Consider the following 17,500-nt stretch of genomic DNA (forward strand, 5'->3'; position numbering starts at 1 on the left):
AGACACACAAAGTGGACACAGAGGCTCAGAGGTAGAGGGGCCGTCTAGCAACGAAAGGGTCGCTGGTTCGATCCCCACTTCCCCCTGGTGACCATGTTGAAGTGTCCTTGAGCAAGATACTGAACCCCGAACTACTCCTGATGGCCCTGAGATGGACTGGTGACCCTTAACTGATAAGTGGTATAGAAAATGGATGGAAGGATGAATGGGTGGATGAATGGGTGGATGGATGGATGGAAGGATGAATGGACAGATGGGCGGATGAATGGGTGGATGGATGGATGGAAGGATGAATGGACAGATGGGCGGATGAATGGGTGGATGGATGGATGGATGGATGAATGGGTGGATGGATGAATGGACAGATGTGTGAATGGATGGATGGATGGATGAATGGATGGATGAATGGGTGGATGGATGAATGGACAGATGGGTGGATGAATGGATGGATGGATGAATGGATGGATGAATGGGTGGATGGATGTATGGACAGATGGGTGGATGAATGGATGGATGGATGAATGGGTGGATGGATGGATGGATTGATGAATGAGTGGATGGATGAATGGACAGATGGATGGATGAATGAATGGATGGATGGATGAATGAATGGGTGGATGGATGAATGGACAGATGGATGGATGAATGAATGAATGGATGGATGGATGGATGGGTGGATGGATGTTTGTTTCCAACTGATGTCATACCTCCAGGTCATAGCTAGCAGGCCGTTAGCTTGCTGCTGTGGCAACATGGTCACAGAAGTTTGCACCACGGTAACTGAGATGATACACGGCCAGAGTTCTCACAGCAGCGGAAGCTAATATAGCTGGTATGCATTTGCTAACATTCAAAGCACCAGGCTAGCTACTAGCATTAGCATCAATTTTGGGGTCAGATTAGTTTATTGATGTTTAGCAAACAAAGATTGTTGGGTGTCAGGATGGAGGTTTGCTGCGTGGAGGCTGAAACACACTTGCAACTTCTTCTTTTTTTGGTGTGTTTCTGCTCTTTGTGGTATCATGTCCCTGTATATCCAGATATCCTGTCTGGTCATTAGGAAATATTCCAGGCAGCTGTCAGTGAATATGTGTGTGTATGTGAGTGTGCGTGTGTGTGTGTGTGTTTTATGTGGGTCACATCAGTCCTGCCAGCTGTATGTTTGAGTGACAGCTGTCAGATGATGATTCCAGCTGCTGAAGCTAACAGCTGTAATACAAATACGCACACACCCACACACACACACCCACACACACACACCCACACACACCCACACACACACACACACACACACACACAAGGGTATTAAGGTCAGCAGGGAGATGGATGACCAACAACACGTTCTTATTAAACCAGCTGCTAATCTGTGATGTCATCAGACTTCAGACCTTCGTTTGGCATCAGATTCATCGAGCCGATCAAAGATTAAATCTCATACTGCTCAAATCAAATTGCCGCACCACTCTACAACCAGAGTGAGAACCTTTGGTGAGAACCGGTACCAGACCCCGACTCGGGTCCTCAGCCCAAGATCTGAACTGGCTTCAGAGGTCCACCAACACTTCGCTGCCTCACAAGCAAGAACCAGTCAAGTCGGCCTGATTCGAAGAAGAAGAGGAACAACAGCCAACAGCCTCTGTGGACGCTCATGTGGGTTTGCAGAACAGCATCTGCACGGGGAATCCACCATCTTAGTTGCTGTTGTATGTAAACACCAACATGATGGCGGCGACGCTCTCGACCTCTCACACGTCACCTTCATCCGTCTGTCATAAATTTACCTGAATGATCCGGTTTGTCTTTTATCTTTGCAAGTGGCCCAATGCTTCACTGGCTGGTTTGTTCTTTTTATGGCGCTCACACGCTTTAGTTGGTCACAATAGTCGTGTTCATGTAAGTGGGTCTTGGTCCTCATCCAGCAAAGTGTTGGTGCAGCTCTGAGACCGGTTTCCCATCATGAGATTCTGTTCTCTGGCAATCGAAAGTCAAATAACTGGATTGAGTGCTGAACCTTGAACTGCCCTGATGCAGAACCCGCACCTGCACCAGGTGGGTGCTGGTCAGAATGGGGTGACTGACCTCTCTTCGTGACAGACAGACTACTTCCTGTGCTGGTTCATAGCAGAAAGATGGATGTCATTTCAGGGACTCGCCGCTGATACCAGTTGAAGTTTTCTATCAGCCGATAACCTAACGCCATGTTTCGCTCTGCATCTGACCTGCATCTTTGGTCTCTGGCCGCTGGTTCTGGGCCCAAACCTGTTTATACCTGTTGAAGTACAGAGGTGACTTACCTTGGGGAGTTTCAGACATTTTGATGACACTGCGTATTCGATGTAGGCCTCTTCCTGTCCGCTGCTCCCTCGTCCTCCTTCTGTGTAACACACCTCCTGCGCTCTCTGCAGCATGCCATCCAGTTCCGCCATCCCATAAGCACACAGCGCTGAGCGACCCGTTGCCACGGGCGTGGAAGCCTGCCCTGCTGCCATGACGACAAACAGGGCAGGCTTCCCTGAGTGGTGTCCTAACCAGGCTGCCTGAGCCAGGTTGTATCCACCCTGGCAGAGCAGCGGCACCTCCACGTAGGAGTAGAAGCTGCGGTCGGAGGTGCAGAGCCGGGAGGCATAGGTCCGGTACTCCTTCTTGTGCCACATGTCCCGCCGTGAGAACAGGAAGTAGACGTGGTTGCCATAGGTGACAGCCTTCACAAAGTGGTTGTTGTACTCTGAGTAACTTCCTACAACAAGTTTCCCCAGCTCCTCCTCCTGGGAGAAGGCCCGGCGAGGTGGGACCACCGGGAACAGACGCCGTGTCGTGATTGGTGGAATGTCCCCAGGACCTTTACTGGTGTAACCCCGACCTACCAGCATCAGACGCAGAACCCCACCGACAGCACCGCCTTCCTGTTTGTACTCTGTGGTGATCACCACCGCGACTGTGGAGACACGGGGGTCGTTTGCTGCCACGTACTGCGTGTCAACGGGGTTGGAGGTCTGATAGATGAGCTGAGAGATGTTAGCGAGACTCCTGCAGGGCACAAAACCAGATATCTGACAGGTGTCGTCATGGATACCTGATCCAGAGTTTGGATTCGTTCTTCTCTAATGAGGTAATGAGGCCCCATGACATCATACAGAGCTACAGTAGCTTACCTCTTGTCACAGATGCCCTGGTAGAGCGAGCCACAGACAATCAGACTTCCTGGCTCCACCCCCTGCCCCGGCTCTAGCAGCAGCAGTTTGTTGTGGTTGTGAGTGGGTCTGGCCGAGGGGCAATCCTGAGGGACAATGGGGGGGAGGCAGTCTGGGGAATCCAAGTGGGGGCCGGTCTTCACATGTGACATCACCACCAGGTCAGAGGTCAGCTGGTACAGGTGGTCTACCCCACCCACGTACAGATGCCCTGACACGCCATTCAGAAGCAGGTGAGAGAGGGGGGCGCCTTGAAGGTCCACCCTCTGTACCGAGGGGTCCAAGGTCAAACCGACATCAGCAGGGAAGGATGAAGGGGGAAGGAGGAGGAGGAGGAGGACAGACAGGGGGGTGGAGGAGGCCAACATGGCAGCTCCTCTTTACCTGTGTGTGTGAGAGAGAGAGAGAGAGAGAGAGAGAGAGAGAGAGAGAGAGAGAGAGAGAGAGAAAGTCATCAGTGTCCATGTGGTGAATATATCAGCTCCTGCCGCCACCTCCACCCATCCCGTTCTCATCAACATGAGGGAACCTTCCAATCTGGCTCAGGGATGTACTGAAATGATTTTAGTGGTCAGAGGTCAAAGGTCAGAGTCCCTGTGACTGACACACTTGATGGAGGGGCACCAGCATCTGTTATCAGTTGCTTCCAGCGGCGAGCGAGCGTACCAAACCACCTCGGAGAGACTGCCATGCTCTGCCATCTTTTTGTCTTTTTTACGTGGTCAATGGTGGTTGGCAATTCACTCTTAGGAAGAGATTCCTGCCTCCATCTGGAACGGTTGTGAGCCAACCAATCAGATGCTTTGTAGAGCTCAAGGGCGAAGAGGGGAAAGAGACTGGAGGAGGACTGGAGATGGACTAGATAAGAACTAGAGACAAACTAGACAAGGACTAGGGGAGGAATAAAGATGGACTAGAGCAGGACTAGAGATGGACTAGAGCAATACTAGAAATGGACGAAAGCAGGACAGGAGCAGGACTAGAGATGGACTAGAGCAGGACTAGAGATGGACTAGAGATGGACTAGAGCAGTACTAGAAATGGACGAAGGCAGGACAGGAGCAGGACTAGAGATGGACTAGAGCAGGACTAGAGATGGACTAGAGCAGGGCTAGAGATGGACTAGAGATGGACTAGAGCAGTACTAGAAATGGACGAGAGCAGGACAGGAACAGGACGAGAGATGGACTAGAAATGGACAAGAGATTGACTAGAGCAGGACAAGAGATGGGCTAGAGATGGACTACAGATGGACTAGAGCAGGACTAGAGATGGAGCAGAGCAGGACCAGAGATGAACTCGAGATGGACTAAAGCAGGACTAGAGATTGACTAGAGCAGGACAGGAACAGGACGAGAGACAGACTAGAGCAGGACTAGAGCAGGGCTAGAGGAGGACTAGAGATGGACTAGAGTAGGACAGGAACAGGACGAGAGCAGGACTAGAGCAGGACTAGAGCAGGGCTAGTGCAGGACTAGAGATGGACTAGAGATAGACTAGAGATGGACTAGAGATGGACTAGAGCAGGACGAGAGATGGAGCAGAGCAGGACTAGAGATGAACTCGAGATGGACTAGAGCAGGACTAGAGATTGACTAGAGCAGGACAGGAACAGGACGAGAGACAGACTAGAGCAGGACTAGAGCAGGGCTAGAGGAGGACTAGAGATGGACTAGAGCAGGACAGGAACAGGACGAGAGCAGGACTAGAGCAGGACTAGAGATGGACTAGAGATAGACTAGAGATGGACTAGAGATGGACGAGAGCAGGACAGGAACAGGACGAGAGCAGGACTAGAGCAGGACTAGAGCAGGGCTAGTGCAGGACTAGAGATGGACTAGCGATAGACTAGAGATAGACTAGAGATGGACTAGAGCAGCACTAGAAATGGACTAGAGCAGGACTTCCTTCAGCTCCTCCTCAGAGAGGAAATGTTTGTCTCTTCCTCTCTGAAGTTTTCAATAAATCATTTTGCTGCTTCACACATTTCTGCTGATGGTCAAACTGTAGTTGCCTGTAGTAAAATCACCATGGAAACAAACCTGTATCCACAGCAACGTGGTGAAACGAGTCCACCCTTGACTGGATGGACTCGTTGGAGACAGACTGTGTTTAAATTCTTGTGTTGCCGTCTCCACTAGGAACAACCATACTGACTCGGCCCACCAACTCGGTACAAAACTCTCCAGGAATTCAGGACTCATTCAAGTTAGTCAGAGGAGACCCTCCGACTGTACCTGGACTCTCTCTTTCTCTTACACATGCACACGCATGCGCACACGCACACACACACACACACACACACACACACACACACACACACACACACACACACAACTGCTAACAGGAATACAGGAGCATTTATTTGCCACTGAAAGTCCCCAGCATTTCCTCAGGTGAGTTTGTTGCCCTGCCATGGACAGGTGACCTGTCCAGGGGGAAGGCAGCTGGGATAGGCTCCACCCCCACCACCCTGAACAGGAGGAGAGGGAGAAGATGGATGGAGGGATGATGGATGGATGGATGATGGATGGAGGGATGATGGATGGAGTGATGGGTTTGTTGCGCTGTGACATGGAGGACAGGAAACAGGATGAGAGTCCAGGAGTGTAAAGCCTGATTTGTAGCCATGTAAACATGTTTTTACTGCTGTGCTACAGGTGAGCGCCAAACTGCGAGGCGTCTATGCTGCCGTGTTGATGACCTTCGTGTTCTTCCACCAATGGCGGCTGAAACAGAGCGATTACTTTTGGGAGCTGAACAACAGCAACATTTCCTAAAATCAATAAAACGGTGAAAAGACCAACGTCTGAGGGAGGAGGTGTTTGGGAATGAGTGTGTGGTGACATGACGTACCAAGCCGCTCTGTGTTGGCGTGAGGTGCACGCCAGGTGCTGAGGTGTGTGGCAGGTTCATCCACAGCTGGAATCAGCTGCAGTGACTGTGGCGTGAAGTAGTTCCAGGATGTTCAGGAACGTTCTCCAGATGCAAGATGTGTTTGGAATCATCATGTGTCTCTCTCAGGACCAAAAGAGATGAAAGTTGCAGCTCGATGCGTGTAGCTCAAGGACACGCCCACTTAGATATCATACACGTGTGTTAAGAGCGTAAATGTTGATAACACTTAACATGTGGTCATGTGATCATTCTGGATGCCAGCTTTCACCTTTAGTTTCGTAGAGTCGTGTTGAATGTGACGTCTTTAGCCCAGACGACTGACACAAACAAAGGAAGATGCTGCTGCAGCTGCTGGCCTGTGAGGCGCCTGCAGGGGGCGCTGATGCCACTGCCAGCAACACGTTGAACCAGCTTCTGATCACATATTGCTGGGGACCAAATTAAAATGGCTAAAGAGTTTCTCTTATCCACCCCCACCCCCCTTCATTAGTCCTCCCCCTCCTTCCCCCTCTCTCCCTCTGAGAGTTGGTCCTGACTGAAACTGAACTTCCCCCAGTGAATGCTGGGAAACACTGCGGCCTCAGGACACACACAAACACACACTGAAACACACGCATGCCTTAATATTTCCATGGCGATACTGAAAACACACACACACACACACAGTCAGTATGGTAATAACTTCCTTCGTCTGATGGAGAAAAACTCATCAATAATTCATAGAAGAAGAGAAGAAGAGACTTTAGGTTGTCAGGAAGTTGGAAGGAAGAGAGGGAGGGGGAGGAGAGGGGAGTCAGCAGAGGGGGTGAGAGAGGGGGCGAGCATGGTGTGGGGAGAGGGGGTGGAGAGAGAGGGGTACATAGAAGGGGTAAGGAGAGAGGGTAAGGGGCGGGGTGAGGAGAGACGAAGGGTAGTTAACATGAGTTCAAGAGTAAAGTTGGATCCTACATTGGACCTGCTGACGTCTCAGTAACCGTTAGCGACGCGGTGGCGGTTGTTGCTGCTGAAGTCGACGTGTTTGAGATGTGACGGACGCAAACGACCCCAGAGACGCTCGCAGTTGAACAGACTGGTGATGTCTTATTCTGTTAAGGCGGCAGCTGCTGGTGCGGTGTAGCCGCCCACTGCTGCGGCCGGCACTGCAACAGCATCAAGGCCAGCGGCGAGTCCCGAATCAGAGACAGAGCGCCCCGTCAGTAACCCCCGAACAGCTACTCAGGACCACCGTCCCCACTACCGTCCCTTCAGGACCACCATCCCTTCAGGACCACCGTCCCCTCAAGATCTCCGTCCCCTCAGGACCACCGTCCCCTCAGGACCACCGTCCCCTCAGGCCTGCCTCAGGACCACCGTCCCCTCAGGACCTCCTCAGGACCACCATTCCCTCAAGACCACCGTCCCCTCATTACCTACTCAGGACCACCATCCCTTCAGGACCACTGTCCCCTCATTACCTACTCAGGACCACCATCCCTTCAGGACCACTGTCCCCTCAGGACCTCCTCAGGACCACCATCCCTTCAGGACCACCGTCCCCTCAGGCCTGCCTCAGGACCTCCTCAGGACCACCATCCCCTCAAGACCACCGTCCCCTCATTACCTACTCAGGACCACCATCCCTTCAGGACCACCGTCCCCTCAGGACTGCCTCAGGACCACCATCCCTTCAGGACCTCCTCAGGACCACTGTCCCCTCAGGACCTCCTCAGGACCCCGAGAAACTCAACTGGCAAATCTAAAAGTAAAGCAACCATCAACCGTGGCTACAGCGGCTCCAACTCTCTGGTTGGCTGTCAGGATTTTGGTAGAATCCTGGTTCAGGTCAACATTTGAAATCAGACCTCAAGGTGTATTCGAGTGCAGGTAACCATGGCAACAAGACGAATGCTGCAGGTAAAGACTCCCTCTGTGTTCTGAGTGTCTGCGGTGGAATATTCAGCAGTTTACTTTGTTAATCACAGCAGTTTGTACTTCACTTGTCTTTTGTTCCTGTCACTTTCCTCCCTCCCTCGCCTCCCTCCCTCCGTCCCTCTCCCATCCTCCCTGCCCCCCCCCCTTTTAATTTTTCTCAGGGGTCCTCCCCCCTCCTCCCTCCTCTCTCTATGTAAATGAAGGACAGCCTGCTTTCAACATGTCGAGGTGATGATTACAGGCTGCCTTACCTCAGGCGCACACACACACACATCACGTGTAGTGTTCGCTGCTGACTTTCACATTCAATCTTCAAAGAGACGACAGGATCCGACACACACTCTGTGTGTGTAGTTAAATATCTTCTCTTTGTTCATTTCTTCTCTTCCACTTGCTGGGACTCTCCTTCGCCATCACTCGCTAACTCGCCCTACTTTCTCTCTGCTGAGGAGCCAAAAACTGACCTCAACACGTCAGGCGTCGACAGTTTGAGTGAAGGCTCAGAAACACCAATGCAGCGATGCTTGGACACCATTATAAAAACTACAATCATGGCAGCACACACAAACCAACACACTTCTCACCTTGCTTGTTATAAACTGTCTAGAATCCTGACAAAGCAATTGTGACAGCTGGGGTCAGAGGTCAGCCAAACACACACACCTGCTTTGTTTTGCAGTGATGTCACACTTGGAGACTTGGGAGTGAAGCGGACTGGAATGAACAGATTCAGCCCTCTCAGAGTAAATGTCTTGCTGTTGCCAGGAACTCGTTGCTCTGGGGAGTTGCGATTGGCTGGGAACTAGAGCATGTAGTGACAGAGGGACTAGTTACAGAGTGCAGGGACTAGTAACACGATGTAGAGTGACTGATTGCAGAGAAACAGGGACTACTTGTAGTGTAGAGGGACTAGCAGCAGAGGTACATGGACCCGTTGCTGATGAAGAGTGACTAATTAGAGATGCAGAGGGATGAGATACAGAGGTAGAGGTACTCGTTACTCATGTAGAGGGACGTTAAGAGATGTAGAGGGACAAGCAGCAGAGGTACAGGGATTACTTACTGATGTAGAGGTACTAGTTAGAGATGCAGAGGGACAAGCAGCAGAGGTACAGGGATTACTTACTGATGTAGAGGGACTAGTTAGAGATGTAGAAAGACAAGCTGCAGAGGTACAGGGACTAATTATTGATGAAGACAGGCAGATTAGACATGCAGAGGTTCTAGCTGCTAAGGTAGAGGTATTGGTTACTAATGTAGAGGAACAGACTCTAGATGCAGAGGGATGAGATGCAGAGGTACAGGGACTAGTTAGAGATGTAGGAGTACAAATTGAAGATGTAGAGGGACTAGACAGAGATGTAGAGGGACAAGTTAGAGATGTAGAGGGACACGTTAAGAGATGTAGAGGGACAAGTTAGAGATGTAGAGGGACACATTAAGAGATGTAGAGGGACAAGTTAAGAGATGTAGAGGGACTAGACAGATGTAGAGGGACAAGTTAGAGATGTAGAGGGACACGTTAAGAGATGTAGAGGGACAAGTTAGAGATGTAGAGGGACACGTTAAGAGATGTAGAGGGACAAGTTAGAGATGTAGAGGGACTAGACAGATGTAGAGGGACAAGTTAGAGATGTAGAGGGACACGTTAAGAGATGTAGAGGGACAAGTTAGAGATGTAGAGGGACTAGACAGAGATGTAGAGGGACAAATTAGAGATGTAGAGGGACTAGACAGAGATGTAGAGGGACTAGACAGATGTAGAGGGACAAGTTAGAGATGTAGAGGGACACGTTAAGAGATGTAGAGGGACAAGTTAGAGATGTAGAGGGACTAGACAGAGATGTAGAGGGACACGTTAAGAGATGTAGAGGGACAAGTTAGAGATGTAGAGGGACTAGACAGAGATGTAGAGGGACAAACTAGAGATGTAGAGGGACTAGACAGAGATGTAGAGGGACACGTTAAGAGATGTAGAGGGACAAGTTAGAGATGTAGAGGGACACGTTAAGAGATGTAGAGGGACAAGTTAGAGATGTAGAGGGACTAGACAGATGTAGAGGGACAAGTTAGAGATGTAGAGGGACACGTTAAGAGATGTAGAGGGACAAGTTAGAGATGTAGAGGGACTAGACAGAGATGTAGAGGGACACATTAAGAGATGTAGAGGGACAAGTTAGAGATGTAGAGGGACTAGACAGAGATGTAGAGGGACAAATTAGAGATGTAGAGGGACTAGACAGAGATGTAGAGGGACAAGTTAGAGATGTAGAGGGACTAGACAGAGATGTAGAGGGACAAGTTAGAGATGTAGTGGGACTAGACAAGAGATGTAGAGAGACAAGTTAGAGATGTAAAGGGACTAGACAGAGATGTAGAGGGACACGTTAGAGATGTAAAGGGACTAGACAGAGATGTAGAGGGACAAGTTAGAGATGTAGAGGGACTAGACAGATGTAGAGGGACAAGTTAGAGATGTAGAGGGACTAGACAGAGATGTAGAGGGACACGTTAGAGATGTAGAGGGACACGTTAGAGATGTAGAGGGACACGTTAGAGATGTAGAAAGACAAGCTGCAGAGGTACAGGGACTCGTTACTGATGTAGAGGAACAGATTACATATGCAGAGGGAAAAGATGCAGAGGTACTGGGACTAGTTAGAGAGTCTCCCCTGTCACATGGTTACCATGGTGATGGACAGGTCTCAGCAGCGTCTCCTTCCTCACTGATGTTGGAACTCATACAAACATTTAGTGCGACAAACAGTCGAAACACAAAGTTGCTTCACCTGCATCTGTTTGTTTCTGTGTTTGTTCTGTTGTTTCACCTCCCTGATTTTTCTCTTTGTTTAGTTTTTCCTTTTGGCTTTTTCTGCTTCAGGATTATTTTGTCATCTGTTCTGCTTTTTTATTCATGCGCACACACACACACACACACACACACACAGAATTTCTCTCTCGCTCTCTCTCTCTCTCCCCTGTTGAGCTCATGAATAATTGTCGGCACTTGCAGAGATGAGAACGGTTTGATATCATCTAGGGTGACTGACAACCGGAGTACACACACACACACACACACATACACACACACACACACACACACACACACACACACACACACACACACACACACAGAGGCAAACACACCCATACTTTTAATCCCAGCGGGATGTGTGTGCATATTATGGAAGTTGTCAGCAGTTGTCACAAAATAAAAGTCATTTCCCAAAAAGGCACTTGTGTGTGTGTTTGTGTGGGTGTGTGTGTGTTTGTGTGTGTGTGTGTGTCACATTCATCCTACAGAGCTGACTGTACACAAACCATGATCATCATCATTATCCCTGCCACACGGCAATTTGTTGCCGTGGCGATTCAGCTCCTCACCACAGCTACAGAATGAGCTGTTTGAACACCCTGAGCCTCATAACCACACGGCTACCATGGAGACAGGAGGCGTGGCCAGGGCAGGAGGGTCAGCGGAGTTGAAATTGTCCCAATGCAACTGGGAGTCATTGTCCTTCAGATGAAGTACTGAGTCGCTCCAACACAACTTCACCTGTGACAGGAAGTGTCTCTGTCTGTTTCCTGTGTGGCGCCCATGCAGCACTACAGTGTTCTGATCACAAGCACCCCCCAACACGCGCACACACACACACACACACACACACACACACACACACACACACACACACACACACACACACAAAACAGCTGACATCTGACAGTGTTACTGCGATCAGCAAAGATCAGGAGAAATGATGTCACAGCAACAGTGACCAGGACATGGCCGTGTGAGACCGGTCCTTGGGGTAAATGCAGGTGGAACCTAAATACCTTTATAAATGGCAGCGTTCCTACTGAGGAACATCTTCTCTGAGGGGGATAAGAGAACCTGCATGTGAAGATGGGAGCTCCATGCTGTTTGTCTCGTAAAACACTGCAGTAGAAATACATCACAAAAAGAAAAGTACATTTCTAAAGATTAAAGTAAGACATCTCGAGGTCAGATTAGTGATGCAGTATCAGATTACTTGTGTTTAAATCCATGTGAAAGGATTTAAGGATTTCAACAAAAATTAAATCCGCCTGTTCTTCGTTTACTGAGGACCCACTGGAAGAGTCTGAGGGACTCTTGCAGGTTCTTGGGACCGACTTTGAGAGCAGAAATGAAGGAATTCTGCGTATGAGGAACCAGTTTAGACCCTGATCAGAGAACATCTCCGTGTGTTGGGTGAAAAACTGCATTTGCAGCAGATTTCCGTCCCTCAGTTGGAACTATTTTCAGCAGCGGTAGGACTCTCGCCGTTGTTCTGGGCCGTTGTGTTCTGATCCGATCCGAGCTGAATGGAACTAATTCCTCTTTTCTCCTCGAACACATGATTTGTCCGTCAGGTTTTAAACAGCTTTTCTGTGCTGTCACATAAAGCCTGTTTGTTTTATCGATGATGGAGCTGCTATTCCTGCCTCGCCGGCTTTAATCCAGATTAAATCCTGTTTGTATTGACAGCAGATGTAAACACACAGAGCTGTTTGTTTGACAGCAGGATCGGATCAGAATAAGATGAATTAGAGATTCTCCTCATTTAAATCCAGGACAGAAGATTAGAATAATATGAGAATAAGAGCAGATCTTCAGCAGATTGATAGTTTTCCCTCCAGGAGGAAAACTGGAGCTTAAAAATACCTGAAACTCAGAGGAGCCCGTGGTTACTACACTTCCGTGCTCTGTAATGTTCCACTTCAGCGGCCACGAGGGCTGCAATCAACCAAAGGAATTCTCGGTCGACTGAAGCCCTCAAATTTGGACTAAAAATCGACCAATTTTATTTATGAAAACTCTACTGTGTCAACTATCAGCACAAACCTGCTGAGGAACATTGAGACGATTGTTTCTGTCAGGTTAGAACAACTGAGCGACGCCATCGTTGGTCCTGACAGAGCCAGACTGAACACAGGAGCTCAGCATCGCCGCTGAGACACAAATAGACTTTAACTTAAAACTTTATTCTTAAACACAAAGTCCACAGTAAGAATTTTTACAATTAAAACAAAACAATTATTAGACTAAAACATTGAAATGTCAATTCTGATGCGTTCATGTACTCAAAACTGACGGGCAACCTGAGGTGGACACGTTAGCTCACCGTTTCTAGGGGACACGTCGTGTTTGTAGTGGAGCTGTGACATGAAAACTGGTGTTGGCAAACTTTGCATTCGCCTTTTTCCCATGGTCTGTTTTCATGAAATGCTGCCACGCTGCAGACGTCTTTGACCTGGGGGACGAGGACTGACTTGGAATGAAACCCTCAACACTAAATAGACATTCATCAAACCACCAGACGTTGGCCTTCTAGTCCTCTTCAGTCTGTCTGTCTCTAGCGGGTCGGGCGAGTCCAAAATAGCAAAACAAGGGGGTGTTCAAAGATAGATTGTTATCTGTGAAACAGGGGTGCTTTGAAAACACCCCATTAGCACTTGGTACTTTCCTCCTGATGAAATTAACGTGGCAAAAAATCGACCAATCAGAATTTTGGTCGAACCAGAACGCATCAACCTAGCAACAATCAAGCTTCAACCACCATCAGACCACCACCTTTCTCCGTTAGTTGAAACCGACTCGCCAGAGAACCAAAGTTAAGCAAGAAGGTCCCTCAGAGACTGAAGACCCCGCCAGGGTCCACTTCCTCATAAACTACCGCAACAGCCAGAGTTGCGATAAATCTAATACGTCCAAGAACAAACACATGTCTGATATATTTGTCCATGTCATGTTGACACATCATGACCTTCTGACTGACATACGTGTTAGTTTACGACCCGTAAGGAAGAGCAAAAGGACGGCGTACGATACTGCGCCTGATATCATCTTCATTTAGAATATCGCTATGGTGATAAAGGCTGTTGCTGCCATGATGTAAGAAACTTCTGTTGGTTGTGTGGGATTTTGGATACAAAAGTGAAGATTTAGAACAAACCACAGTCGAAGTGTAGAAGCTGCATAAAATCTGAAACTACAATGCTGGAACAACATCAAAGAACCGTCAGAATCTGATTGTCTAAAGACACGATGTCAGCAGTTGAGAGCGTAGAAGAACCTTAGAACCCAAATATCAGGCTAATCTCTTCAAATAGCACAAGCAATTTAAATAATATGGGAGTGAAATGATCAATCTGGCCTTTGAACATTCTGGAAGGAAGTCCACACGTCAGTTGTTTTTGTAGTCCAACAGGAAGTGGTCACGTCACGGATGAGGTATGTTTCAACATCCACTGGTCTGGTGGATCTGACGTAGAACTGAACCTCCACCATCCACCGGTCTGGTGTTTACTGGTGGATCTGATGTAGAACTGAACCTTCACCATCCACCGGTCTGGTGTTTACTGGTGGATCTGATGTAGAACTGAACCTCCACCATCCACCGGTCTGGTGTTTACTGGTGGATCTGATGTAGAACTGAACCTTCACCATCCACCGGTCTGGTGTTTACTGGTGGATCTGATGTAGAACTGAACCTCCACCATCCACCGGTCTGGTGTTTACTGGTGGATCTGATGTAGAACTGAACCTTCACCATCCACCGGTCTGGTGTTTACTGGTGGATCTGATGTAGAACTGAACCTCAACCATCCACCGGTCTGGTGTTTACTGGTGGATCTGATGTAGAACTGAACCTGCTGATATCTTCAGCTGCTGGGAACCTCACACCCTGATTTGAGGTCTCAGATGTTCTACAATGAGAACCTCTACAAGGGTTTTAGAACTCATTCTTACACTGTTCTACCCAGATCTGATCCAACATTTAACGGGTTCTTCTCCGCTCCTCCAACAATCTTCATGTCAATAAACCTGTTCGTGTTTGTGAGACCAACATACGTGGTGGCAGCAACAACCGAACCACGACCTCGTCTCCCTCCACTGAGTCGATGCTGCAGTTGTTACTGTACGTCTCTACTGTCTTCTGCTGCTGCAGGCGCATCTCAGCCGAACCTCTACCACTGAATACTGATCACCACCACCATTAATAATTAATAAATACAAGACTTTGATACTGAGCGCGCGCGCACGCTCACACACACACACACACACACACACACACACACACACACACAGCCTGATGGAATTAGCATCAACATCATTATCACACATCACCTCTCTACTTGTTCACACATTTCCTGTGTGTGTGTGTGGGTGTGTGTGTGTGTGTGTGTGTGTGCGTGTGCGCACGAGTATGTGTTTGTGTGTGTGTGTGTGTGTGTGTGTGCATATATAATCGTTGCAGCCTCCTCTCCAATTAGCAGTGTGTGTAAGTGGTTTTGGTCACATGACCAGGGTTTACCCGCCGGTTCACCACACTGACACTGTTAACACATGTCGCTGTATCAAAGCTGCTGCCAGCGCCCCCTGCAGGCTGCAGCCACAACATGGGAAATTCTGAGTTTCACCCCAGCCTCACACAACCATGGCAGTGTGAGACACTTCGGGTTCTTATCCCAGGTTGCGGTGGGACGCCGCCGCCCTCACCTGAGCCCTGGTCATCAGACGCTCATCCTGGTCTCACAGTGCTGCTGTAACTGAGGCTGGCAGCGGCTGCGCCGCTGCACTCAGACCCTCCTTTAAATCACACATATAGTTCTGATTCAGTTGTCATGACAACGAAGACAAAGACGAGTCAAAGACAACAGCTGGACTGGGACTGAACCGATGTGACATTAAGAGGCAGAGGAAGTGTCGGCCGACCCCTCAGCACATTGGGGTTCACGCATTCAGGCTTTATGATGCGTCTGCATCGGGTGGAGATGGCAAGGGTGGAGGAGGCGAAACGGAACGAGGTGCAGCGAGATTAAAACCAAACTGTCTGCATTTTCAGCTGCGTGCCTCCGCCGCCCCTCCCTGGCGCCCCGCTCTTGTTCTCTCAGTAGTTAACAGGCGTGAATGTGCTCCATGGTGTGTTTATGAGAGCAGGATTTTTACAAGATTACAACGAGGCTTTGAAGAGGAGGCGAGCGGTGGCGGTGGAGAGTGACCAAAATACTGTCATAAGACTGGGGGAACTTTAGTCCCCACAGACTCAACCAGGAGACGCCAGGAACATTCAGGCAGATATAAACACCAGCAGGTGATGGAGGTGGCTCCTCCTTTAGGCTCCCCAGGACTGTCACTTCTCGTCCTGGGCAGATTTTCCCATCCGACTGTTCTTACTTCAGAAAACTGGACAACGATTTTCAGCAAGGCGACGGCTTCGGACGCACACGAGTCCTCAGAGCCTCTCGGGCTTCGTGCGAGGTCACGGGGGCGCGGTGCTGTCTGGGATGGAAGCAGGTAACATCTCACTACTCCGAATAAGGAACCTTGAACCTGATTGTGTACGCCAATCATCTCAAGAGCTGAAGCACATCGAGAACCTTTTTGAGACGTCTTTCTATTTTCCACAATTTGTGGTGCACTTTCATTTTGGTGACAGTGATTTTACACCTTGGGTGTCAAATCTAGTCGCCCAGGGTCGGTGCCAAGTCAGAGCAAACGGAACTGTACCAGAACCAGCTCTGATCTACAGGGAGAGAAGAAACCAAGATTCCCAACTACTTCTGTCCTGGTTCAAATCTAGACCGGACTAGATGTTAACATGGCACCCAAGTGACATCATCACACCTTCATGACATCATCAGACAGAGTCTGAGTCCTTCAGCTTGTCCAGTCACGAGAACTGTTCGTTCCTGCAATGGTTCCAAACGCCTTGAATAAACAAAAACAGGAAAATATGAAATGAAATAAAAATGTTGATTTTCTGGTCACCTGAAGGTGAGAGCGAGCAGGCACACGGGCGCTCGTCCTGCTGCGTTATCACGGAGGACTGAGTCGTTCCAATGTGACGGGATCGAAAGCTGTTGCCTCACTCACACACACACACACACACACACACACACACACACACACACACACACACACACACAGAGCATTGCTGCTGGTGAGGCTGCTCATCAGGGGCAGTTGGAAGTTCAATAACTTGCTCAAGGACACTTTGTCTCTGGAGGAACCGTCTGATTACTGGTCGACCACTCGACCACCTGAGCCGCGCCGCCTCCAGCACCACATGAAGGAAAGCACCTGCGGCTTCCACCAAAGATCATCGAACTGCTGCACCAGCGGTGGAGGGGTTCCAGAGCTAGAACGGTTCCTGCAGACAGCCTGAGGAACTCCATGAAAGACAAAATGAGCAGGAGAGGAAGCCAGGGGAGCTAGCTGGACACACGCTAGCTCAGACTAGAGATGACATCACAACACCTCGCCACTGCTGACACAGAGGTGACATCCAGAGTCTCCACACTCAAAGTCGCTCTGTCGAAGACCTGCCATGACATCGCCGCAGCGTTGCCATGGAGACTCTGACAACAACAGTGTTATGGGGAACTCCCTATTTTCATTCCTGCTGTGTTGTCGTGTGTTAATCACTTTGTGACATGAACAGTGGCTGCACAGAAACACCAGGTAGAACCGACAG

At 49.2% G+C, this 17,500-nt stretch overlaps 1 protein-coding gene across 1 annotated transcript in view; it reads right to left on the reverse strand.

Moving 5' to 3' along the window:
• plxnb3 (plexin B3) overlaps window positions 1-17,500 on the reverse strand; it is a 65,619-nt gene that overhangs the window by 25,324 nt on the left and 22,795 nt on the right. Inside the window, exons 3-4 of the mRNA XM_086212939.1 lie at window positions 3,153-3,575; window positions 2,295-3,027 (exon numbers count right to left, since the gene is read on the reverse strand). Coding sequence (XP_086069065.1) covers window positions 2,295-3,027; window positions 3,153-3,559 — 1,140 coding nt within the window. The 5' untranslated portion in view covers window positions 3,560-3,575. The remainder of the gene's footprint in view (window positions 1-2,294; window positions 3,028-3,152; window positions 3,576-17,500) is intronic.

The sequence above is a fragment of the Aulostomus chinensis genome, chromosome 9 (assembly GCF_037954235.1).
Source record: "Aulostomus chinensis isolate RoL2024-O1b breed Wild chromosome 9, RoL_Achi_v1.0, whole genome shotgun sequence".
NCBI lineage: Eukaryota > Metazoa > Chordata > Actinopteri > Syngnathiformes > Aulostomidae > Aulostomus > Aulostomus chinensis.